General features: G+C 29.7%; 1 protein-coding gene across 9 annotated transcripts in view; it reads right to left on the bottom strand.

Moving 5' to 3' along the window:
• bru3 (CUGBP Elav-like family member bruno 3) overlaps positions 1 to 27,553 on the bottom strand; it is a 1,184,422-nt gene that overhangs the window by 892,950 nt on the left and 263,919 nt on the right. For all 9 annotated transcript variants that reach the window (XM_075304618.1, XM_075304620.1, XM_075304622.1 and 6 more), the window contains exon 2: positions 21,112 to 21,160. In XM_075304618.1, coding sequence (XP_075160733.1) covers positions 21,112 to 21,160 — 49 coding nt within the window. The remainder of the gene's footprint in view (positions 1 to 21,111; positions 21,161 to 27,553) is intronic.

Here is a 27,553-nt window from a genome sequence, read left to right as displayed (position 1 = left end):
TCGCCACCAGTCCACAACACCAAATAGCATTATGTAACCAATGCCATGTTTTCGGTTTTAGTCCCCAAGTTTTCACTATTGCCTTCTTGCACGAGTACAAGGTTACCGCGTCTTTCTTCAACGTTAAGCTTAAAGTTCGGCTTCCTGTCCAATATAACCCCAAGGTATTTTGCACACTCACCAAGGAGAATTCCAATACCTAAAGAGATGGGCTTAATCGTGGAAATTTATTTGTTCTTTACAGTACATGACTGAATGGACTGAATAGCCTATGTGGGCCTAAAATAAAGGGCTGCTACTATACCTAATCTAACCTAAACTGGGTTAAGTACAGATTTCATTCACAGACCAACAGGACTCAGCACGAACACACTCATTAAGCATCAATAAAGAACCACTTAAAAAGGAGATTCCTTACTTCCTTTCCTTACTTCATTCATCCCAAAGTAGCACACGGATGACAAGGACTGCTTTTCATATATTTCGGTGTAAAAATTATATGTTTGGCACTCGAAATTTTAGCGCATTATTTTTAAGTGCAAGCATATAATGTTCATAAACTAGTATAACATGTTTGGGAAGAAGACCCCATAAAGTATATATATTCTGGGTCGTGGTGAAATTCTGAAATTCGATCTGAGCATGTCCGTCCGTCCGTCCGTACGTCTGTTGAAATCACGCTAACTTCCGAACGAAACAAGCTATCGGCTTGAAACTTGGCACAAGTAGTTGTTATTGATGTAGGTCAGATGGTATTGCAAATGGGCCATATCGGTCCACTTTTATGTATAGCCCCCATATAAACGGACCCCAAAATTTGGCTTGCGAAGCCTCTAAGAGAAGCAAATTTCATCCGATCCGGCTGAAATTTGGTACATGGTGTTAGTATATGGTCTCTAACAACCGTGCAAAAATTGGTCCACATCGGTCTATAATTATATATAGCCCCCATATAAACCGATCCCCTGATTTGGCTTTTGGAGCCTCTAAGAGAAGCAAATTTCGTCCGATCCGGCTGAAATTTGGTACATGGTGTTAGTATATGGTTTCTAACAACCATGCAAAAATTGGTCTACATCGGCCCATAATTATATATAGCCCCCATATAAACCGATCCTCCAGGTTTGGCTTGCGGAGCCTCTAAGAGAAGCAAATTTCATCCGATCCGGCTGAAATTTGGTACATGGTGTTAGTATATGGTCTCTAACAACCATGCAAAAATTGGTCTACATCGGCCCATAATTATATATAGCCCCCATATAAACCGATCCTCCGGTTTGGCTTGCGGAGCCTCTAAAGAGAAGCAAATGGTCTCTAACAACTATGCGAAAATTGGTCTACATCGGTCCATACTTATATATAGCCCCCATTTAAACCGGTCCCCAGATTTGACCTCCGGAGCCTCATGGATGAGCAAAATTCATCCGAGCCGGCTGAAATTTGGTACACGGTGTTAGTATATGGTCTCTAACAACCGTGCAAAAATTGGTCCATATCGGTCCATAATTATATGTAGCCCCCATATAAACCGATCCCCAGATTTGACCTCAGGAGCCCCTTGGAAGAGCAAAATTCACCCGATCCGGTTGAAATTTGGTACATGGTGTTAGTATATGGTCTTTAACAACCATGCAAAAATTGGTCCATACCGGTCTTAATTATATATAACCCCCATTTAAACCGATCTCCAGATTTGTCCATGGACCGTATATAAAATATACGAGTATTTTCTTCATCCTAGATCACTGTAGCATCCTAGATCACTGTAGCATTCGTCTTCCTTAGCCATCATTGTGAAATACTGTGTGTTTATTTTTTTTATCATAGAACATCATAGATAAAATGTTTACAGTTTTTTTTCTATATTTGTTGTTGTTGTTGTTTTTTTTCTATTTTAACATTCGTTTATTCTTAGCACACTAGGATAAGATATCCTTGATATTGTTAGGTTAGCACTTGTGAAGAAATAATTTAATGTTCACGACAAAACGATGCAGCAATGTTTCTTTCTCACTGCAAAGCGCTTCATAAGAAAATATTTTTAAATTCATTTAGCATGAAATTAAAATTAAATGATGCCTAAATATATGCTATACTTTTGCCGCAGCTATATACACAGTTCTTGAAAATAGCATTCAAGGTTTCTTTTAGTAGGAGGAGGTAGGGAATGAAGAGACCTTAGAGAATCCACATTATTTTCATATGGAATACAAAATGCAATTGTGAAAGTACATTAAAGTCAATTTGAGAGAATCATCTATGCAAAGTAGATAAACTAGGACAAATGGAAAATAGTGACAATATGGAGGCGGTTGTTGTATCAGCGTTGACATTAACTTAAACAGTTCGCAAATGTTAATGCACTATCATGAATAGCAAACTGATTTCATTTTATTTAAGCGTAATGACATTTGCTAAGTGAAACTATCTAAAGAGTAATCGTAAAGATAGTCTTTAGTAAATTATGCTACATGCTATCCTTAAGGTATGCTATGTAAAATGTTTTAGTTTATTAAGTTTGGTAGCATTTTTCTTTGCCAATCTATGACTAGAAGAAGAGGAACGAATCCCATTTAACGGAATACGAAATAGAAACACTTAGGGCCAGTTTCTCAATGTCTTGTTATTATTTATCGTGTCGATAAAACAGCTCCTCTCATACAAAAATTTTACTAAACCCAGGTCTATCCTCCGGTTAAAATTAATCGGAAGATGAAAAACTGGCCATTAGTCTATACGAAGATTAACCTACACAGATAATCTACACAGAAAAAAAATCACGAAAATTTTTCCAATTAAAATTTTAATTGAGTTTTAAAAATATTCAATTTAAAATTTAATTGATTCAATAAATTTTTTAATTGAAACAAACATCAATCACAAAAATTAATAGAATCAAATAATTTGTTAATTGGATCAATCAATTTTTTAATTGATACTATCATTTCTGTGATTGAAGACATTTCAATTAAAAAATCAATTGGATCAATTAATTTCGTGATTAAATCAGAATTTTTTTGTGTGTATACCATGGCTGTAAATCATCAAAATTAAAATTTTAAATAAGCAAACGCCACAGTTTAAGGCGGCATATGAAATATTTTGCTAAAATTATTATTCCTTCTTAAATGCCAAGAGATACCATATCAGTGATTGGGCTATTGAACGGCTATATACAAATCAAATTTTACTTAGTTTTTGGCGAAAATTTTATTCTAAATAAATGTTATGCTGCTAACTACGAAACATTCTAGTACACCAACAATTCCTCTTGCATATTTTCTTTGACAATAGGACAGGTGGATGCAAAATTGTCACTTTTATCATGTGATTGTAGATTTCGGATATATAGTTTCCGTGAAAATAATATGGTTGCGACAAACGTGTTATATGTCCTCCGTGACAACGTAGCATTATGCTATTGAAACATGTTTGGGTTGATCATATTTTTTCTCTGCGTGTAATTTGTGCGCCGCTTTACTATACAAAAGACAGTTTTCCCATGCCATAGATTTTTCTAAAGGACTTATGGTAGTGCCTGAAAGCATGCTAAGAAAACAAATTAAAGTTAGCCGGTATAACCCTCTGTTGTGCGCGGTAACCAAAGATGACTTTTTTAAGTATTATATTTTTCCGTAAGAAGTATTTTTTGTTTTCAAATTTCTATTTCTATTTCTATATAACATTTTGTTAAAACTTTTATTTCTGTACAAACTTTTATCAAAATTTTAATTCTACAGAAAATTTTAATTAAATTTTATTTTTATAGAAAATTTTATCATTTTTTTTAATAGAAAATTTTTTTACAAAATTATTATTATTATTTTGTCGAAATTTTATTTCTATAGAAAATTATGTCAAAATTTTATTTCTATAGAAAATTTTGTCAAAATTTTTTTTCTATAGCAAATGTTGTGAAAATTTTATTTACATAGAAAATTGTATCGAAATCTTATTTCTATAGAAAATGTTGTCAAAATTTTATTTCTAAAGAAAATTTTGTCAACAATTTATTTCTATAGAAAATTTTGTCAAAATTTTATTGCTATAAAAATGTTGTCAAAATTTTATTTCTATAGAAAATTTGTCTAAATTTTATTTCTATTGAAAATTTTGTCAAAATTTTATTTCTATAGAAAATGTTGTGAAAATTTTATTTCTATAGAAAATTTTACCGAAATCTTATTTCTATAGAAAATTTTGTCAAAATTTTATTGCTATAAAAATTTTGTCAAAATTTTATTTCTATAGAAAATTTTGTCAAAATTTTTATTTCTATAGAAAATGTTATCAAAATTTTATTTCTATAGAAAAATTTGTCAAAATTTTATTTTTATAGAAAATTTTGTGAAAAATTTTATTTTGATAGAATTTTTTTGCAAAATTTTGTCAAAATTTTATTTCTATAGAAAATTTTGTCAAAATTTTATTTCTATAGAAAATTTTGTCAAAATTTTATTTCTATAGAAAATTTTGTGAAAATTTTATTTCTATAGAAAATTTTGTCAAAATTTTATGTCTATAGAAAATTTTGTCTAAATTTTATTCTATAGAAAAGTTTTTCAAAATTTTATTTCTATAAAAAATTTTGTCAACATTTTATTTGGATGGAAAATTTGGTCAAAGTTTTATTTCAATAGAAAATTTGGTTAAAATTTTATTTATATAGAAAATTTTGTCAAAATTGTATTTCTCAAGAAAATTTTATCAATTTTTTTTTATAGAAAATTTTGTCACAAAATTATTCCTATAGAAAATGTTGTCGAATTTTTATTTCTATAGAAAATGTTGTCAAAATTTTATATTTATAGAAAATTTTCACGTAATTTTTGAGTAGTTTTGCCACCTTATACCATAGGCTTTGCGAAGGTGCTAATGTACCGCCTAAAAGTATGCTAAGAAAGTCAAATAGAAACCTCTGTGATGTGGCGTACCCAAAAAGATTTTTATACCCTCCATCATAGGATGGGGGTATATTAACTTTTTCATTCCGTTTTTAACACATCGAAATATTGCTCTAAGACCCCATAAAGTATATATATTCTGGGTCGTGGTGAAATTCTGAGTCGATCTAAGCATGTCCGTCCGTCCGTCTGTTGAAATCACGCTAACTTCCGAACGAAACAAGCTATCGACTTGAAACTTGGCACAAGTAGTTGTTATCGATGTAGGTCGGACGGAATTGAAAATGGGCCATATCGGTCCACTTTTACGTATAGCCCCCATATAAAGGGACCCTCAGATTTGGCTTGTGGAGCCTATTAGAGAAGCAAATTTCATCCGATCCGCCTGAAATTTGGTACATGATGTTGGTTTATGGTCTCTAACAACCATGCAAAAATTGGTCCACATCGGCCATTAATTATATATAGACCCCATATAAACCGATCTCCAGATTTGGCTTGCGAAGCCTCAAAGAGAAGCAAATTGCATTCGATCCGGCTGAAATTTGGTACATGGTATTGGTATATGGTCTCTAACAACCGTGCAAAAATTGGTCCACATCGGTCCATAATTATATATCGCCCATATAAAGCGATCCCAAGATTTGGGTTGCGGAGCCTCAAAGAGAAGCAAATTTCATCCGATCCGCCTGAAATGTGGTACATCATATTGTTATATGGTCTCTAATAACCATGCAAAAATTGGTCCACATCGGTTCATAATTATATATTGCCCCATATAAGCCGATCCCCAGATTTGGCTTGCGAAGTCTCCAAGAGAAGCAAATTTCATCCAATCCGGTTGTAATTTTCAAACATGGTGTTAGTATATGATCTTTAACAACCGTGCCAGAATTGGTCCATATCGGTCCATAATTATATATAACCCCCATATAAAACGTTCTCCAGATTTGACCTCCGGAGCCTCTTGGAGGAGCAAAATTCATCCGATCCGGTTCAAATTAGGAACGTGGTGTTAGTAAATGGTCGCTAACAACCATACCAAAATTTGTCCAATCACACAAAAATTGGTCCATATCGGTTCATAATCATGGTTGCCACTAGAGCCAAAAATAATCTACCAAAATCTTATTTATATAGAAAATTTTGTCAAAATTTTATTTCTATAAAAAGTTTTGTCAAAATTTTATTTCTTGAGAAAATTTTGTTCAAATTTTATTCGGTTCATAATCATGGTTGCCACTCGAGCCAAAAATAATCTACCAAGATTTTATTTCTATAGAATATTTTGTCAAAAGTTTATTTCTATAGAAAATTTTGTTAAAATTTTATTTCTGTAGAAATTTTTGTCAAAATTTTCTTTCTATAGAAAATTTTGTCAAAATTTTTATTTCTATAGAAAATTTTATTTCTATAGAAAATTTTGTTAAAATTTTATTTCTGTAGAAAATTTTGTCAAAATTGTATGTCTACTTTGTCAAACTGAATCATATACGTATTGGATCGATTTTTTATACCCTCCATCATAGGATGGGGGTATATTAACTTTTTCATTCCGTTTGTAACACATCGAAATATTTCTCTAAGACCCCATAAAGTATATATATTCTGGGTCGTGGTGAAATTCTGAGTCGATCTAAGCATGTCCGTCCGTCCGCCCGTTCGACTGTTGAAATCACGCTAACTTCCGAACGAAACAAGCTATCGACTTGAAACCTGGCACAAGTAGTTGTTATCGATGTAGGTCGGATGGTATTGAAAATGGGCCATATCGGTCCCATATAAAGGGACCCTCAGATTTGGCTTGTGGAGCCTCTAACAGAAGCATATTTCATCCGATCCGGCTGAAATTTGGTATATGGTGTTGGTATATGGTCTCTAACAACCATGAAAAAATTGGTCGATCCGTCTGAAATTTGGTACATGGTGTTAGTATATGGTCTCTAACAACTATGCGAAAATTGGTCCACATCGGTCCATACTTATATACAGCCCCCATATAAACCGATCCCCAGATTTGGGTTGCGGAGCCTCTAAGAGCAGCATATTTCATCCGATCCGGCTGAAATTTGGTACATGGTGTTAGTATATGGTCTCCAACAACTATGCGAAAATTGGTCCACATCGGTCCATACTTATATATAGCCCCCATTTAAACCGATCCCCAGATTTGACCTACGGAGCCTCATGGATGAGCAAAATTCATCCGAGCCGGCTGAAATTTGGTACATGGTGTTGGTATATGGTCTCTAACAATCATGCAAAAATTGGTTCACATCGGTCAATAATTATATATAGCCCCCATATAAAACGTTCTCCAGATATGACCTCCCGAGCCTCAAAGAGAAGCAAATTTCATCCGATCCGCCTGAAATTTGGTACATGATATTGTTATATGGTCTCTAATAACCATGCAAAAATTGGTCCACATCGGTTCATAATTATATATAGCCCCCATATAAACCGATCCCCAGATTTGGCTTGCGAAGTCTCCAAGAGAAGCAAATTTCATCCAATCCGGTTGTAACTTGGAACATGGTGTTAGTATGTGATCTTTAACAACCGTGCAAGAATTGGTCCATATCGGTCTATAATTATATATAGCCCCCATATAAAACATTCTCCAGATTTGACCTCCGGAGCCTATTGGAGGAGCAAAATTCATCTGATCCGGTTCAAATTAGGAAAGTGGTGTTAGTATATGGTGCTAACAACCATACCAAAATTGGTCCAATCTCACAAAAATTGGTCCATATCGGTTCATAATCATGGTTGCCACTAGAGCAAAAAATAATCTACCAAAATTTTATTTCTATAGAAAATTTTGTCAAAATTTTATTTCTAGAGAAAATTTTGTTAAAACTTTATTCGGTTCATAATAAAATTTTCATCATTGTCAAAATTTTATTTCTATAAAAAATTTTGTCAAAATTTTATTTCTATAGAAAATTTTGTTCAAATTTTATTCGGTTCATAATCATGGTTGCCACTCGAGCCAAAAATAATCTACCAAGATTTTATTTCTATAGAATATTTTGTCAAAAGTTTATTTCTATAGAAAATTTTGTTAAAACTTTATTTCTGTAGAAATTTTTGTCAAAATTTTCTTTCTATAGAAAATTTTGTCAAAATTTTTATTTCTATAGAAAATTTTGTGAAAATTTTATTTCTATAGAAAATTTTGTTAAAATTTTATTTCTGTAGAAAATTTTGTCAAAATTTTATGTCTACTTTGTCAAACTGAATTATATACGTATTGGATCGATCTTTTTTGATTTAATATATACCACGTATGGACTTACATACAATTTAGAAGATGGTGTTAGGAGGTTTTAAGATACCTTGCCATCGGCAAGCGTTACCGCAACTTAAGTAATTCGATTGTGGATGGCAGTGTTTAGAAGAAGTTTCTACGCAATCCATGATGGAGGGTACATAAACTTCGGCCTGGCCGAAATTACGGCCGTATATACTTGTTTTTGTTTTTGTGTTTTCCGCAGCTCAGAAATTTAAACATTGAATAAATCATATGGACCAGTGTTAATGTAGCAAATTTAAAAAAAAAATTGGACTTTAAATAAGAGAGAGGCAGATGGACATATTAACGATTGACTTACAATTTGCTTCTTAGAAGGTTGAAATACTAAACAAAGCATTTCCCAAAGACTTAAATTCCATTATTATAGTATTTTTTTAATTTAAATGTTGAAGTACTTCTGAATCAAAAAGAAATAGATAATAATAATAATTGAATCTACTTCTCTTGGACATAGCAAATCTTTTACGAAATGTCTTTACAACATCTCCTTAGCACTTACCAACCCCATCTGACAAGAAAAAAAAAAACTCTTAAAAATTCAGCATCAGAAAAAAAACCGAAACTCTTCAAATTACTAATGCCATTAATGTGGTGTGATCAAACTTTAGTCAATTCAAATTTCTTCGCTGGCGAAAATCTAATGCAAATTTCTACAAAGTTAATATTCATTCCATTAAAAACCATTTTCGCAAAAGTTTTTCTTGCAACGAAAATGATGACAATAAAATCAAAAAGTTAAATAGTATGCAAGAAGCACAGAACTTTATATAGAATACAGAATTTAAGAGGAGGCAAAAATTCCTCCACTCCACAAGGCAACCTTCCAATTTGACGGAGAGAAAAATAAGACGACGACTCTAAAGAAACCTTACCGCTTTAACCACAAGCAATTAAACTTGTCACAATAATTGCATTTTCTTTGAAACCACAGGAAAAGAGGAGGAAAATCGTATTCGAAAGAAAACGACGTAAACTTTGAGAAGACAGCAGAAACTTAAGGAAGGATCTACGATTTTTTGTTATGTACACTTTGGGGTTAGGGATGTCATGTGGCGATGGGAAATATTTATGCCATCTCTATTCTATTGAAATTATAATGTTCTGTCACTTGTAACCTGGGTCAATAAGATAAATTGGAAATTGATTACCAATAACTATACTATGATCAGGAACAGTTATTCCACAGTAGTGAAAAATTTGCCCCTTTTTAGGACTTAAGACCTTTTTACCACATATTTATTGTACCACTAAGTAACATATTTTGTTCAAATTTGTGCCACCGTTTTGTCATAATGTGACACTTTTTACAAACAAAAAATCTTATTTTGTCAAAATTTTATTTTTATAGAAAAATTTGTTAAAATTTTATTTTTAAAGAAAATTTTATTTCTATAAAAAATTTTGTCACCATTTTATTTCTACGAAAAATTCGTCAACATTTTATTTCTAAAGAAAATGTTGTCAAAATTTTACTTCTAAAGAAAATGTTGACATTTTATTGCTATAAAAAATTTTATCAATTTTATTTTAATATAACATTTTGTTAAAACTTGTTTTCTTTAAAAAAAAAAATGTGCCACAGTTTTATTTCTATAGAAAATTTTTTTCCAAATTTCTATAGACAATTTTGTCAAAAAATTTATTTCTTTAGAAAATTTTGTCAAAATTTTATTTCTATAGAATATTTTTGTCTTTATTTCTATAGAAAAATTTATTTTTATAGAAAATTTCATCAAAATTTTAATTCTATACAAAATGTTCACAAAATTGTATTTCTATAAAATATTTTGTTAATTTTTTTTATAACAAATTTTGTTGAAATTTTATTTTTAAGAAAAATTTTATTAAAATTTTATTTCTAAAGGAAATTTTTGTCAAAATTTTATTTGTATAGAAAATTTTGTCAAAAATTTATTTCTATAGAAAAATTTTGTTAAAACTTTATTGTTATCGAAAATTTTGCAAAAATTTAATTTCTATAGAAAATGTTGTCAAAATTTTACTTCTATAGAAAATTTTGTCAAAATTTTATTTCTATAGAAAATTCTGTCAAAATTTTACTTCTATAGAAAATTTTGTCAAAATTTTACATCTATAGAAAATTTTGTCAAAAATTTACTTCTATACAAAATTTTGTCAAAATTTCATTGTTATAGACAATTTTTTCAAAATTTTATTTCTATAGAAAATTTTGTACTTTTTTTTTTTTTTGAAAATTTTGTCAAAATTTTATTTTTCTAGAAAATGTTGTCAAAATTGTTGTAGATAATTTTATCAAAACTTTATTTTTTTTGAAAATTTTCTCAAAATTTTATTTTTCTAGCAAATTCTATCAAAATTTTGTTTTTAGAGAAAATTTTTGCAAGATTAAATTTCTACGGAAATGTTTGCAAAATTTGTTTTATTTCTATAGAAAAATTTTGTTAAAATTTTTTTGTTATAGAAAATTTTGCTTAAATTTAATTTCTATCGAAAATTTTGTCAAAATTTTATTCCTATAGAAAATTTTGTAAAAATTTTATTGCTATAGACAATTTTTTCAAAATTTTATTTCTATAGAAAATTTTGTCAATTTTTTTTTATAGAAAATTTTGACAAAATTTTATTTTTCTAGAAAATGTTGTCAAAATTTTATTTTTTTAGAAAATTTTCTCAAAATTTTATTTTTCTAGCAAATTTTATCAAAATTTTGTTTTTACAGAAAATGTTTGCAAAATGTAATTTGTACGGAAATTTTTTGCAAAATCTGTTTTATTTCTATAGAAAAATTTTGTTAAAATTTTATTGTTATAGAAAATTTTGCTAAAATTTAATTTCTATAGAAAATGTTGTCAAAATTTTATTTGAATAGAAAATTTTGTCAACATTTTACTTCTATAGAAAATTTTGTCAAAATGTTATTGCACACAGAAAAAAATTTCACGAAATTTTTTCCAATTAAAATTTTAATTGAGTTTTAAAAAATATTCAATTAAAAATTTAATTGAATCAACAAATTTTTTAATTGAAACAAAAATCAATCACAAAAACAAGTAAGGAAAGTCTAAAGTCGGGCGGTGCCGACTATATTATACCCTGCACCACTTTGTAGATCTAAATTTTCGATACCATATCACATCCGTCAAATGTGTTGGGGGCTATATATAAAGGTTTGTCCCAAATACATACATTTAAATATCACTCGATCTATACAGAATTTGATAGACTTCTACAAAATCTATAGACTCAAAATTTAAGTTGGCTAATGCACTAGGGAGGAACACAATGTTAGTAAAAAATATGGGAAACGTTTAAATCTGAAGTAATTTTAAGGAAACTTCGAAAAAGTTTATTTATGATTTATCGCTCGATATACATATATATCAGTAGTCCACCCTGAGCATTTTGCCAAAGACACCATTTGTCTATCTCGTCTCCTTCTGGGTGTTGCAAACATATGCACTAACTTATAATACCCTGTTCCACAGTGTGGAGCAGGGTATAATTAATAGTATCAATTAATTTTTTAATTGGGTCAATTAATTTTTTAATTGACCTTCAATTAATTTTTTAATTGATACTATCATTTCTGTGATTGAAAACATTTCAATTAAAAAATTAATTGGATCAATTAATTTCGTGATTGAATCAGAAAAAAATTTTTTTGTGTGCAATAGACAATTTTTTTAAAATTTTATTTCTATAGAAAATTTTGTCAATTTTTTTTTATACCCTGCTCCACACTGTGGAACAGGGTATTATAAGTTAGTGCATATGTTTGCAACACCCAGAAGGAGACGAGATAGACACATGATGTCTTTGGCAAAATGCTCAGGGTGGGCTCCTGAGTCGATGTAGCCATGTCCGTCTGTCCGTGAACACATTTTTGTAATCAAAGTCTAGGTCGCAGTTTTAGTCCAATCGACTTCAAATTTGGCACAAGTACGTGTTTTGGCTCAGAATAGATCCCTATTGATTTTGGAAGAAATCGGTTCAGATTTAGATATAGCTCCCATATATATATTTCGCCCGATATGGACTTATATGGCCCCTGAAGCCAGAGTTTTACCCCAATTTGCTTAAAATTTTGGTATAGGAGTACAATAAGTAGTGTAGTGAAGTATGCCAAATTTTATTGAAATCGGTTCACATTTAGATATAGCTCCCATATATATCTTTCGCCCGATATGGAGTAATATGGTCCTAAAAGCCAGAGTTTTGTCCCAATTTGGTTGAACTTTTGCACAAGGAGTAGATTTAGCATTGTTGCTATGCGTGCCATAGCAAATCGGTTCAGATTTAGATATAGCTCCCATATATATGTGTTTCTGGTTTCGACAAAAACGGTCAAAATACCAACATTTCCCTTGTAAAATCGCCACTGCTTAGTCGAAAAGTTGTAAAAATGACTCTAATTTTCCTAAATTTTTAATACATATATATCGAGCGATAAATCATAAATAAACTTTTGCGAAATTTCCTTAAAATTGCTTCAGATTTAAATGTTTCCCACATTTTTTTTCTAACATTGTGTTCCACCCTAGTGCATTAGCCGACTTAAAATTTGAGTCTAAAGATTTTGTAGAAGTCTATCAAATTCTGTCCAGATCGAGTGATATTTAAATGTATGTATTTGGGACAAACCTTTATATATAGCACCCAACACATTTGACGGTTGTGATATGGTATCGAAAATTTAGATCTACAAAACGGTGCAGGGTATAATATAGTCGGCCCCGCCCGACTTTAGACTTTCCTTACTTGTTTTATAGAAAATTTTGTCAAAATTTTATTTTTCTAGAAAATGTTGTCAAAAGTTTATTTTTCTAGAAAATTTTCTCAAAATTTTATTTTTCTAGCAAATTTAATCAATATTTTGTTTTTATAGAAAATTTTTGCAAAATTTAATTTCTACGGAAAATTTTTGCAAAATCTGTTTTATTTCTATAGAAAAATTTTGTTAAAATTTTATTGTGATAGAAAATTTTGTCAAAATTTAATTTCTATAGAAAATGCTGTCAAAATTTTATTTGAATAGAAAATTTTGTCAAAATTTTATTTGAATAGAAAATTTTGTCAAAATTTTATTTGAATAGAAAATTTTGTCAAAATTTTACTTCTATAGAAAATTTTGTAAAAATTTTATTTTTCTAGAAAATGTTGTCAAAATTTTTGTAGAAAATTTTGTCAAAATTTTATTTTTCTAGAAAATTTTCTCAAAATTTTATTTTTCTAGCAAGTTTTATCAAAATTTTGTTTTTCTAGCAAGTTTTATCAAAATTTTGTTTTTATAGAAAATTTTTGCAAAATGTAATTTCTACGGAAAATTTTTGCATTTTAGCTATTTCTATAGAAAAATTTTGTTAAAATTTTATTGTGATAGAAAATTTTGTCAAAATTTAATTTCTATAGAAAATGTTGTCAAAATTTTATTTGAATAGAAAATTTTGTCAAAATTTTATTTGAATAGAAAATTTTGTCAAAATTTTATTGCTATAGACAATTTTTTCAAAATGTCATTTCTATAGAAAATTTTGTCAACATTTTATTTTTCTAGAAAATGTTGTCAAAATTTTTGTAGAAAATTTTGTCAAAATTTTATTTTTCTAGCAAATTTTATCAAAATTTTGTTTTTATAGAAATTTTTTTCAAAATGTAATTTCTACGGAAAATGTTTGCAAAATCTGTTTTATTTCTATAGAAAAAATTTGTTAAAATTATATTGTTATAGAAAATTTTGCTAAAATTTAATTTCTATAGAAAATATTGTCAAAATTTTATTTGAATAGAAAATTTTGTCAAAATTTTATTGCTATAGACAATTTTTTCAAAATGTCATTTCTATAGAAAATTTTGTCAACATTTTATTTTTCTAGAAAATGTTGTCAACATTTTTGTAGAAAATTTTGTCAAAATTTTATTTTTCTACAAAATTTTCTCAAAATTTTATTTTTCTAGCAAATTTTATCAAAATTTTGCTTTTATAGAAAATTTTTGCAAAATGTAATTTCTACGGAAAATGTTTGCAAAATCTGTTTTATTTCTATAGAAAAAATTTGTTAAAATTTTATTGTTATAGAAAATTTTTCTAAAATTTAATTTCTATAGAAAATGTTGTCAAAATTTTATTTGAATAGAAAATGTTATCAAAATTTTTATTGCTATAGACAATTTTTTCAAAATTTTATTTCTTTAGAAAATTTTGTAAAATTTTTTTTTATAGAAAATATTGTCAAAATTTTATTTTTCTAGAAAATTTTATTTTGCTAGCAAATTTTATCAAAATTTTATTTTTCTAGCAAATTTTATCAGAACTTTATTTTTATAGAAAATGTTTGCAAAGTTTAATTTCTACGGAAAATTTTTGGAAAATATGAAAATTTTGGTAAATGTACCTCTTATTTGGAGAGGAAAATGTTGCGAAATTTAGAATTTTACCTCACGAGGACCGCACTGCATGCAAAGGAACCCTCGGAATCAATACAATGGGAAACTACGTCATCGGTCTCAGATAATGGCTGCACGTTGGGACCCACTCGTTCCAAATGGAAACACTAATAGTCATAACTACGGAGAAGAAGCGGATCGGATGAAATTTCCTCCTCTAAGAGGCTCTGCAAGCCAAATCTATGTCTGGGTTTATATGGCCCATTTGCAATGCCACCCGAACTACTTCAATGTCAAAGTTCATGTTAATGGCTTATTTCAACAGACGGACGGACGAACACCACTAGATCGAAGACACCCGGTGGTGTAGCGATGGACGCATCTAATGAGGAAATATCCACGCATGGTCGGTGTTCAGCAATACAAAGACAGTAAAAGTGAAAACGTAGTCAGCTAACCTCGTTAGAATTCATCTTAAAGATGGGACTGTCCGGGCAGGAAATACAGGGAAATTGCAAAAGACGCTTCGGAAAATGCAATCGATTATTACAAAGCAGAAAAATACAAATATGGACGTACCAAACGGCGTACCAGAGCATGAGCGTCAATAGTTATCGGAAGCCTGCAGAACTAAAGCATACTTCTAGGCACGAATGAAACTCTCATACAACGGACAAAAAGTAAACTGTTTTATAGGAAGAATGACAAGCTCGTGCGAAAATTGAACGAAATTGTACTCCACATTTTGAGGCTTCCTAGAAAAAACTAATAATTAATTTACGTGTACAACGTTAATACGTATGACATTTTTGCAAAGTGTCTTCAACTGTTAAGTCATTAGTGTTTGCTCTATAATTCCTTTTGCAAGGACACAACTTTTCCTTAGTTCATTGGCTTAGAATCATTTCAAGGATAACATTTAATTTATAAAATTAGAATCAGTCTTGGAGAACTACGAGATATTCCACCTAATCTCCATTCACTAAGACACAGATACAAAGGATAATTTGAGTGAGAAGTTTTGAAAAATTTTGTTGGTTGTGTTGCAGCAACTTTAGCAAATTGCTTAAGATAAGCTAAGACTTTTGCAGTCACTGCCAAAAAATGGCAGAGTATAAATAAAATGTGATTCGTTGAATGAATACACTAACAAAGAAATATACAAACACATACAAAAACGAGTTGAGAAAAATCTATCCGTACTAAGAAACTATTTTAGAAATTTTCCAATCTTTTTGAAATACTAAAACAAAAACAAAAAACGAACACAAAAATACTAACGAAGATGGTATTTTCAAAAAAAGAAAACACTAAGAAGAAAAACCAACCTTTCTTAAGCTTTGATTGGTATTTCTTGAAAGCATCTAACATTTTGAAAACTAAAAATATCAACAAACACCACTCGTACACATCTCCAAACTGGCATTAACATGGCTTCATCTTTTGAAAAATTTTATAATTTCAAAGGTCAGAGGACTTTTCAATGTTCTTTGCCCTTTGGGGAAGTTTGAAAATTAAAATGAGAATTGTGAGAAATCTAAAGGAAATGCACCAACCCTGAAAGGCTTAAAAACTTTTTTCTATAGCAAACCAGTGTTGGGTAATTTAAGTGTATGTGTAAACAAGTAAGTAAAGTAGAAAGTCGGGCGGGGCCGACTATATCATACACTAAACCACCCTTACTGAATTAGTAATCATAAGCGTTTGTGGGGTAACATTGATATAGGTATGGGAGATAAACCGCAGTTGCATATTTAAGAAAATTAAGGGGTACATGTTTATGGGTGCTTTCTCTTAATCTGACTATAGCTCATAGCCCTACAAGGACAAAAAAAGTTCCCTACCTTGTGCAGTATTTGAGTAAGATCACAGTTAAGAAATTAGGTCTCTATGGCCAAACATAAGGTTATTAGGGGCGAATTTTTCAAAATCGGGCGATAAATATATGGGAGCTATATCTAAATCTGAACCGATTTCGATGAAATTTTGCACATACCGTTAGTACTATAGAGGACTGGATCGAGCCAACTTTGAGTAAGATCGGTTAATAAATAAGGGTTCTATGGCCAAATTTGGGAAAATCGGGCTATACATATATATGAGAGCTATATCTCAATCTGAACCGATTTCGATGAAATTTTACACATATAGTAAGTCCTACAGAAGATTACATTTAGTCAACCTTGAGTAAGATCGGTTAATAAATAAGGGTTCTATGCCCAAATTTGGGAAAATCGGGCTATACATATATATGAGAGCTATATCTCAATCTGAACCGATTTCGATGAAATTTTACACATATAGTAAGTCCTACAGAAGATTACATTTAGCCAACCCTGAGTAAGATCGGTTGATAAATAAGGTTTTACGGCCAAATTTACAAAAATTGGGCGATACATATATATGGGAGCTATAGCTAAATCTGAACCGATTTCGATGAAATTTTACACATATAGTAAGTCCTACAGAAGATTATATTTACCCAGCCCTGAGTAAGATCGGTTACTAAATAAGAGTTTTACGGCCAAATTTAGAAAAATTGGGCGATACATATATATGTGGAAGCTATAGCTAAATCTGAACCGATTTCGATGAAATTTTGCAGACTTAAAGGACGATGCAGAGGATTATTTTGTGCTAAATTTTACGACAATCGGTTAGTAAAAAAGTGCAACGAGACCCAATTTATTGAAATCGGGCGATACATATATATGGGAGCTATATCTAAATTTCATCCGATTTCTTCCAAATTCAATAGCGTTCGTCCTTGTGCCCACAAAACACCCTGTACCAAATTTCATCACAATCGATTAATAATTGCGACCGGAATCCTGTAAACAACAAATACATGGACAGACGGACAGACGGACGGACACTAAGCGCTAGATCGACTCAGTAGGTGATTCTGAGTCGATCGGTATATATTTTATGGAGTCTAAAATCAATATTTCTGGTAGGCACTTTTTTTTGGCAAAACAAACTTATTATACCCTGACCTGGGAATGCAGAAAAAATGACAATCAAGAAATTTTATTGTATTTAATCTGAACCGACTTCAGCAAAATTTGGCACATTTGACAATGCTATAAAATATACTCCTTGTGAAAATTTTGAAGAAAATTTTTTTCAAAATTTTATTTCTATGCAAAATTTTGTCAAAATTTTATGTCTATAAAAAATTTTCTCAAAATTTTATTTCTGTGGGAAATCTTGTCAAAAATTTATTTCTATAGAAAATATTGTCAAAATTTTATTTTTATAGAAAATTTTGTCAAACTGTTATTTTTATAGAAAATTTTGTCAAAATCTTATTTCTATAGAAAATTTTTATCAAAATTTTAGTTCTATAGAAAATTTTGTCAAAATTTAATTCCTATGAGAAATTTTGTTAAAATTTTATTTCTATGGGAAATTTTGTTAAAATTTTATTTCTATGGGAAATTTTCTCAAAATTTTATTCCTATAGGAAATTTTGTCAAAATTGTATTTCTATAGAAAATTTTGTCAAGATTTTATTTCTATTGGAAATTTTGTCAAAATTTTATTTCTAAAGAAAATTTTATCAAAATTTATGTTCTATAAAATTTTTTTTCAAAGCTTTTGTTTTCGAAAGAACATTTTGTTAAAATTTTATTTCTGTAGAAAAATTTGTCAAAAATTTTTTCTACAGAAAATTTTGTCAACATTTTTTTCTACAGAAAATTTTGTCAAAATTTTATATCTATACAAAATTTTGTCAAAATTTTATTTCTATTGAAAATTTTGTCAATTTTTTTTTTTCTATTGGAAATTTTGTCAAAATTTTATTTCTATTGGAAATTTTGTCAAAATTTTATTTGTATACAAAATTTTGTCAACATTTTATTTCTATAGAAAATTTTCTCAAAATTTTATTTTTTTATAGAAAATTTTGTCAAAATTTTATTTCTAAAAAAAATTTTGTCAAAGCTTTTGTTTTCTAAAGAACATTTTGTTAAAATTTTATTTCCTTAGAAAATTTTGTCAAAATTTTATTTCTATAGAAAATTTTGTCAAAATTTTATTTCTACAGAAAATGTCAACATTTTATTTCTATACAAAATTTAGTTAAAAATTTATTTCTATAGAAAATGTTGTCAAAATTTTATTTCTATGCAAAATTTTGACAAAAATTTATTTCAAAAGAAAATTTTTTCAAAATTTTATTTTTATGGGAAATTTTGTTAAAATTTTATTTCTATGGGAAATTTTCTCAAAATTTTATTTCTATAGAAAATTTTGTGAAAATTTTATTTCTATAGAAAATTTTGTCAAATTTTATTTCTATTGGAAATGTTGTCAAAATTTAATTCCTATGAGAAATTTTGTTAAAATTTTATTTCTATAGAAAAATTTGTCAGAATTTTTTTTCTATAGAAAATTTTGTCAAAATTTTATTTCTATTGGAAATTTTGTCAAAATTTTATATATATACAAAATTTTGTCCAAATTTTATTTATATCGAAAATTTTGTCAAAATTGTATTTCTATTGGAAATTTTGTCAAAATTTAATTCCTATGAGAAATTTTGTTAAAATTTTATTTCTATGGGAAATTTTCTCAAAATTTTATTCCTATAGGAAATTTTGTAAAAATTTTATTTCTATAGAAAATTTTGTCAAAATTTTATTTCTATGAGAAATTTTGTTAAAATTTTATTTCTATGGGAAATTTTGTCAAAATTTTATTTATGTCGAAAATTTTGTCAAAATTTGATTTCTATAGAAAATTTTATCAAAATTTAAGTTCTATTGAAAATTTTGTCAAAATTTTATTTCTATAGAAAATTTTGTCAAAATTTTATTTCTATTGAAAATTTTGTCAAAATTTAATTCCTATGAGAAATTTTGTTAAAATTTTATTTCTATGGGAAATTTTCTCAAAATTTTATTCCTATTGGAAATTTTGTCAAAATTTTATTTGTATACAAAATTTTGTCAATATTTTATTTCTATAGAAAATTTTCTCAAAATTTTATTTTTATAGAAAATTTTGTCAAAATTTTAAAGGAAAATTTTGTCAAAGCTTTTGTTTTCTAAAGAACATTTTGTAAAAAATTTGTTTCTATAGAAAATTTTGTCAAAATTGTATTTCTATAGACAATTTGTAAAAATTTTATTTCTATAGAAAATTTTGTTAAAATTTTATTTCTGTAGAAAAATTTGTCAAAATTTTATTTCTTTTGGAAATTTTGTCAAAATTTTATATCTATACAAAATTTTGTCAAAATTTTATTTATATCGAAAATTTTGTCAAAATTTGATTTTTATAGACAATTTTATCAAAATTTTAGTTCTATAGAAAATTTTGTCAAAATTTTATTTCTAAAGAAAATTTTGTCAAAATTTTATTTCTAAAAAAATTTTGTCAAAGCTTTTGTTTTCTAAAGAGCATTTTGTTAAAATTTTATTTCTATAGAAAATTTTGTCAAAATTTTATTTCGATTGGAAATTTTGTCAAAATTTAATTCCTATGGGAAATTTTGTTAAAATTTTATTTCTATGGGAAATTTTCTCAAAATTTTATTTCTATAGAAAATTTTGTCAAAATTTTATTTCTATAGAAAATTTTGTCAAGATTTTATTTCTATTGGAAATTTTGTCAAAATTTTATTTCTATTGGAAATTTTGTCAAAATTTTATTTCTATTGGAAATTTTGTCAAAATTTAATTCCCATGAGAAATTTTGTTAAAATTTTATTTCTATGGGAAATTTTCTCAAAATTTTATTTCTATAGAAAATTTTGTCAAAATTTTATTTGTATACAAAATTTTGTCAAAATTTTTTTTCTATAGAAAATTTTCTCAAAATTTTATTTTTATTGGAAATTTTGTCAAAATTTTATTTCTAAAGTAAATTTTGTCAAAGCTTTTGTTTTCTAAAGAACATTTTGGCAAAATTTTATTTCTATAGAAAATTTTGTCAAAATTTTATTTCTATAGAAAATTTTGTCAAAATTTTATTTCTATACAAAATTTTATTTCTATAGAAAATTTTGTTAAAAACATTTTGTCAATATTTTATTTCCATGGAAAATTTTGTCAATATTTTTTTTTTTGTTTTTTCTATGGAAAATTTTGTTAAAATTTTATCTTTTCTACAAAGATTTTGTCAAAATTTTATTTCTATAGAAAATTGAGCAATTTGCTGCTATACAAAATTTGGATAAAATTGTATATCTATATTCTGTATTCTACCAACTGTGGCATGCACTGGTCATCTAAATTGCTCGATACTTATTTTCAAAACATGTCCAAATTTTACTTTTTCGATATTTGCATTCTTAAATTTGTAAAGAAAAGACATCCTTAAATATTCAAAAACTGAAAAATTGTTTATTTTTTATAGGGCACGACGTTTTTAAAGTAGTACAGTAAAATACGTTGAAAATTTATATCAGCTAAAATTAAGATTAAATAATATTTCGTAATATTTATATACAAATTTACTTATATATTTTTGTTTTAACAGTTTAAATACAACTAGGGCACTAAGGCAACTTACCGCTGCGTCCTTCACTTTCAGCTGGCTTTAGCTGTAAAGCGCGGTTCATCTATAAATAAATACAAAACAAAGAATAAAAGAAAATTAGTAGACATTCGAAATAAATGGGCGCATAGAAATTCTTTGAATATGAAATCAAATCCCAAACAATAAATCCCCTTTATTTTGGAGAATGTGATCAAGTATTTGTGTAAGTACATAGTTAACTATAAAAGGTAATACCTCTATAACCATAAAATTGATTGTTATTGAAGTTTCTTAAAGTTAAACGGAAATAGTTTAGGTAATTCTAGTTCATTTCGTTTTTTGTTCTTGGGCATTTCATTGTCAGTTTTTTTGTGGTTTCATGCCTTTGTGTCTTGAATAATTTATTAACAATGATTGCTACAAATTTACAGTTCTCTCCATGGACGAAATTGTATTGATGTCCAAATACGAAATAAAAAAGGGTTTCAATTGTTTCTATTGTGAGTGCCGTTGAAGGCAACAAATAGGTTGCCTCCTATATCCTATATTTACAACCCAAGCATATATCAATAGGCCATCCTAAAAATATACTACATTTTATGTTAAGACCACAACAACAAACATGTGTAATAAAAGAAAAAGAAATCACTGCAAATTGGTTACTTTGCGTGATGTGTCTTTATTCATGTGGGTGAGTAATATCCCATATGAGAATGAGTGGGAGAGGGAGAGACAGAGAGGACTTATACCAGAGAGTCAGTGATGGATAAATCAATGAAATCGAATGACATGGACATTCATTAGATATTCATGGCACTTGAAATTCATTCATTGTATTTCTATTTTCATTTGAACAAGGAAGCCAATTAAGGATAATCACACAAAATGAAGAGAGAGAGAGCGAGAACTAGAGTGAGAGTGCCTATGGTTTTGTTGTAACTTATTTACATCTCATGTCCAAATGCGTGTCATGTATTGATAGTTATAGTCCTCTGTCTTGAGTGATGTATAAATGAGGCGATGATTCACTATGGTAAATATTTTTGTGTGAGTTGTGTAATTTTTTTGGTTTGACCGCCTTAGAAATAGAAACTTATGGATTCAATTTTTACCTTGTCTTCTATTTCATTCCTGTCAGAAAATCGTTTTATTATGACTTTTTTTTTACATCGCTGGTGCTATACCATTTCAGATCTGTGTTAGACGGAGTTTAAATGCAATACAAGAGATTTTTATACCCTGCTCCACACTGTGGAACAGGGTATTATAAGTTAGTGCATATGTTTGCAACACCCAGAAGGAGACGAGATAGACACATGGTGTCTTTGGCAAAAATGCTCAGGGTGGGTTCCTGAGTCGATATAGCGATGTCCGTCTGTCCGTCAGTCCGTCTGTCCGTGAACACATTTTTGTAATCAAAGTCTAGGTCGCAGTTTTAGTCCAATCGACTTCAAATTTGGCACAAGTATGTGTTTTGGCTCAGAATAGATCCCCATTGATTTTGGAAGAAATCGGTTCAGATTTAGATATAGCTCCCATATATATATTTCGCCAGATATGGACTTATATGGCCCCAGAAGCTAGAGTTTTACCCTAATTTGCTTAAAATTTTGCACAATAAGAACAATTAGTACTATAGTCAAGTGTGCCAAATTTTATTGAAATCGGTTCAGATTTAGATATAGCTCCCATATATATCTTTCGCCCGATATGGACTAATATGGACCCAGCAGACAGAGTTTTATACGGATTTGCTTGACATTTTATATTAGCATAACACCTAGACGTATAGTCAAGTGTGCAAAATTTGATTTGATCGGTTCAGATTTAGATATAGCTCCCATATATATCTTTCGCCCGATATGGACTTATATGGCCCCAGAAGCCAGATATTTGGCCGAATTTGGTTGAAATTTTGCACTAGGAGTACAATTAGTAGTATAGTCAAGTGTGCAAAATTTGATTGAAATCGGTTCAGATTTAGATATAGCTCCCATATATATCTTTCGCCCGATATGGACTAATATGGTCCTAAAAGCTAGAGTTTTGACCCAATGTGGTTGAAATTTTGCACAGGGAGTAGATTTAGCATTCTAGCTATGCGTGCCAAATTTGATTGAAATCGGTTCAGATTTATATATAGCTCCCATATATAGCTTTCGCCCGATTTACACTCATATGATCACAGAGATCAATTTTTTGCTCCGATTTAGTGGAAATTTTGCACAAGGAGTAGGTTTAGCATTGTAGCTATGCGTGCCAAATTTGGTTGAAATCGATTCAGATTTAGATATAGCTCCCATATATATCTTTCGCCCGATATGCACTTATATGGACCCAGAAGCCAGAGTTTTATCCCGATTAGCTTGAAATTTTGCACAAGGAGCACAATTGGTAGTATATTCATGTGTGCTAAATTTGATTGAAATCGGTTCAGATTTAGATATAGCTTCCATATATATTTTTCGCCCGATATGGACTTATATGGCCCCAGAAGCCCGAGTTTTGGCCCAATTTAGTTGAAATTTTGCACAGGGAGTAGATTTAGCATTCTAGCTATGCGTGCCAAATTTGATTGAAATCGGTTCAGATTTATATATAGCTCCCATATATAGCTTTCGCCCGATTTACACTCATATGACCACAGAGGCCAATTTTTTGCTCCGATTTAGTTGAAATTTTGCACATGGAGTAGAATTAGCATTGTAGCTATGCCTGCCAAATTTGGTTGAAATCGGTTAAGATTTAGATATAGCTCCCATATATATGTTTTTCTGATTTCGACAAAAATGGTCAAAATACCAACATTTTCCTTGTAAAATCGCCACTGCTTAGTCGAAAAGTTGTAAAACTGACTCTAATTTTCCTAAACTTCTAACACATATATATCGAGCGATAAATCATAAATGAACTTTTGCGAAGTTTCCTTAAAATTGCTTCAGATTTAAATGTTTCCCATATTTTTTTACTAAAATTGTGTTCCACCCTGATGGATTAGCCAACATAAAATTTTGAGTCTATAGATTTTGTAAAAGTCTATCAAATTCTGTCCAAATCGAGTGATATTTAAATGTATGTATTTGGGACAAACCTTTATATATAGCACCCAACACATTTGACGGATGTGATATGGTATCGAAAATTTAGATCTACAAAGTGGTGCAGGGTATAATATAGTCGGCCCCGCCCGACTTTAGACTTTCCTTACTTGTTTAAAATGCTTTACACAGCCGATAATTGTTATACCCTCCATCATAGGATGGGGGTATATTAACTTTGTCATTCCGTTTGTAACACATCGAAATATTGCTCTAAGACCCCATAAAGTATATATATTCTTGGTCGTGGTGAAATTCTGAGTCGATCTAAGCATGTCCGTCCGTCCGTCCGTCTGTTGAAATCACGCTAACTTCCGAACGAAACAAGCTATCGACTTAAAACTTGGCACAAGTAGTTGTTATCGATGTAGGTCGGATGGTATTGAAAATGGGCCATATCGGTCCACTTTTACGTATAGCCCCCATATAAAGGGACCCTCAGGTTTGGCTTCTGCAGCCTCTAACAGAAACATATTTCATCCTATCCGGCTGAAATTTGGTACATGGTGTTGGTATATGATCTCTAACAGCCATGCAAAAATTGGTTCACATCGGTCCATAATTATATATAGTCCCCATATAAACCGCTCCCCAGATTTGGCTTGCGGAGCCTCAAAGAGAAGAAAATTTCATCCGATCCGGCTGAAATTTGGTACATGATGTTGGTATATGGCCTCTAACAACCACGCAAAAATTGGTCTATATCGGTCCTTAATTATATATAGCCCCCATATAAACCGATCCCCAGATTTGGCTTGTGGAGCCTCTAAGAGAAGCATATTTCATCCGATCCGGCTGAAATTTGGTACATGGTGTTGGTATATGGTCTCTAACAATCATGCAAAAATTGGTCCACATCGGTTCATAATTATATATAGCCCCCATATAAACCGATCCCCAGATTTGGCTTGCGAAGTCTCCAAGAGAAGCAAATTTCATCCAATCCGGTTGTAATTTGGAACGTGGTGTTAGTATATGATCTTTAACAACCGTGCCAGAATTGGTCCATATCGGTCCATAATTATATATAGCCCCCATATAAAACATTCTCCAGATTTGACCTCCGGAGCCTCTTGGAGGAGCAAAATTCATCCGATCCGGTTCAAATTAGGAACGTGGTGTTAGTATATGGTCGCTAACAACCATACCAAAATTGGTCCAATCACACAAAAATTGGTCCATATCGGTTCATAATCATGGTTGCCACTAGAGCCAAAAATAATCTACCAAAATTTTATTTCTATAGAAAATTTTGTCAAAATTTCATTTCTATAGAAAATTTTGTCAACATTTTATTTCTAGAGAAAATGTTGTTAAAATTTTATTCGGTTCATAATAAAATTTTCATCTTTTTCAAAATTTTATTTCTATAGACAATTTTGTCAAAATTTTATTTCTATAGAAAATTTTGTTCAAATTTTATTCGGTTCATAATCATGGTTGCCACTCCAGCCAAAAAAAAACCAACCAAGATTTTATTTCTATAGAAAATTTTGTCAAAAGTTTATTTCTATAGAAAATTTTGTTAAAATTTTATTTCTGTAGAAATTTTTGTCAAAATTTTCTTTCTATAGAAAATTTTGTCAAAATTTTTATTTCTATAGACAATTTTGTGAAAATTTTATTTCTATAGAAAATTTTGTTAAAATTTTATTTCTGTAGAAAATGTTGTCAAAATTTTATGTCTACTTTGTCAAATTGAATTATATACGTATTGGATCGATCTTTTTTGATTTAATATATACCACGTATGGACTTACATACAATTTAGAAGATGGTGTTAGAAGGTTTTAAGAAACCTAGCCATCGGCAAGCGTTACCGCAACTTAAGTAATTCGATTGTGGATGGCAGTGTTTAGATGAAGTTTCTACGCAATCCATGATGGAGGGTACATAAGCTTCGCCCTGGCCGAACATACGGCCGTATATACTTGTTTTTAGACATAAGCTCATCAAGTTCTAAATTGACTTATAAAAATGTTATTCCGCAATTTTTACTCGTATCTAACATAGACCCTATACGGACTCCTATACAAGTTAGTAGACAATGTTAAGAAGTTTCAAGATACCTCCAAGTGTTACCACAGTCCAAGTAATTCCATTCTGGATGTCAGTCTTTAGTTACTAAAATTTAGTATAACTTTCTACTCAATCCATGGTAAAGGCTATATAAGGCTATACGATCGGCCTAATCGTACTTTCGGCCGTATATACTTGTTGTCGTTATTTTAATTATTTTGGCATTGATCTTGAGCCTAAGAAGCAAGAATTTTCGCTAAGTATACAAAAGTCAGGCAAAGAGAAGTGTGAAATAGTCGGTTAGGGATTTTTTTTAACTTTCGCCGAATTTATCGAAAAATTATGCCTTCATGTAAAATTGCGCCAAAAATTAAAAATTGGAAAAGTACACATACAAAAAATATAAAATATTTTCCTCTCAAGATACGTATATAATGTAGGAATTTTGGCCCCATCAAGCATACACTGAAATATTTTATAAAACACCCTTTTTTCTGTGTACTAAAATAATGCGTCACACACACACAAACTCAACAAGACCCCCTGTCTATGCCATTATACAATTTCGTGAACCAAATGGTGTTACTTGGCTGATACTCTGCCATGTTTGTAATTCAATTATGTTAATGATTGGACAACATTTAACGCACATTTACATTTAATGCATAATGAATAAGCTACAGCCTATGGAGGTCCTGGTGACCAAAATGTAGCAAAAGTCATTGACATGGTATTTGCCGTTGCCAATAGAAGCATGGCTAGAGTTAACATTCGCTTCATTACTATTAGACTTCCCTGATTTTTCACAAAAAAGAAGGAAGGTTTATGCAATCTAAATTCTAGGACACGCAATACAGATAATATTAGGGAAAAAAATTCTTTAAACATGACATAAAATATATCTTACATATTATTACAATTTTAATACGACCATATTTGACATGAAGATTAAGGAATTGGTCTTATTAAGATATAGAAAAAAAGAAAATGAAAATGCCACATACCAATCTCCACAGGCCTAATTAGACATATTTATCATTGCTGGCAAAGGTAAACTTTCGTAGTTTTTAGTTTAGATCGGGATCTGTTGATTAAGCTACTCTTGTAGTTTAGTCAACGCAATTGTTTTTAAGCTGAGTTCAAAACAAGAAATATCATTGAAGTACAAACCAACAATAACAAAACAAAACGAATGAAGTAAGAAGAAGCAGGCTCAAAATAAACCCTGCCAACTGCACTCAAATCGATGATTTGACAGTGGCAAAGGAAAAGAAATATGTATATACAAATTTATTTCGGCAAAAGCCGGCTATCATAAACCATTTTTCGGAAGATTCAAGTGTGGTTCACTTTGGGTT

This window comes from Haematobia irritans, chromosome 4 (assembly GCF_050003625.1).
Source record: "Haematobia irritans isolate KBUSLIRL chromosome 4, ASM5000362v1, whole genome shotgun sequence".
Lineage (NCBI taxonomy): Eukaryota > Metazoa > Arthropoda > Insecta > Diptera > Muscidae > Haematobia > Haematobia irritans.
Note: the sequence above shows the minus strand (reverse complement) of the source record. Positions and strands in the feature narration are given on the sequence as shown.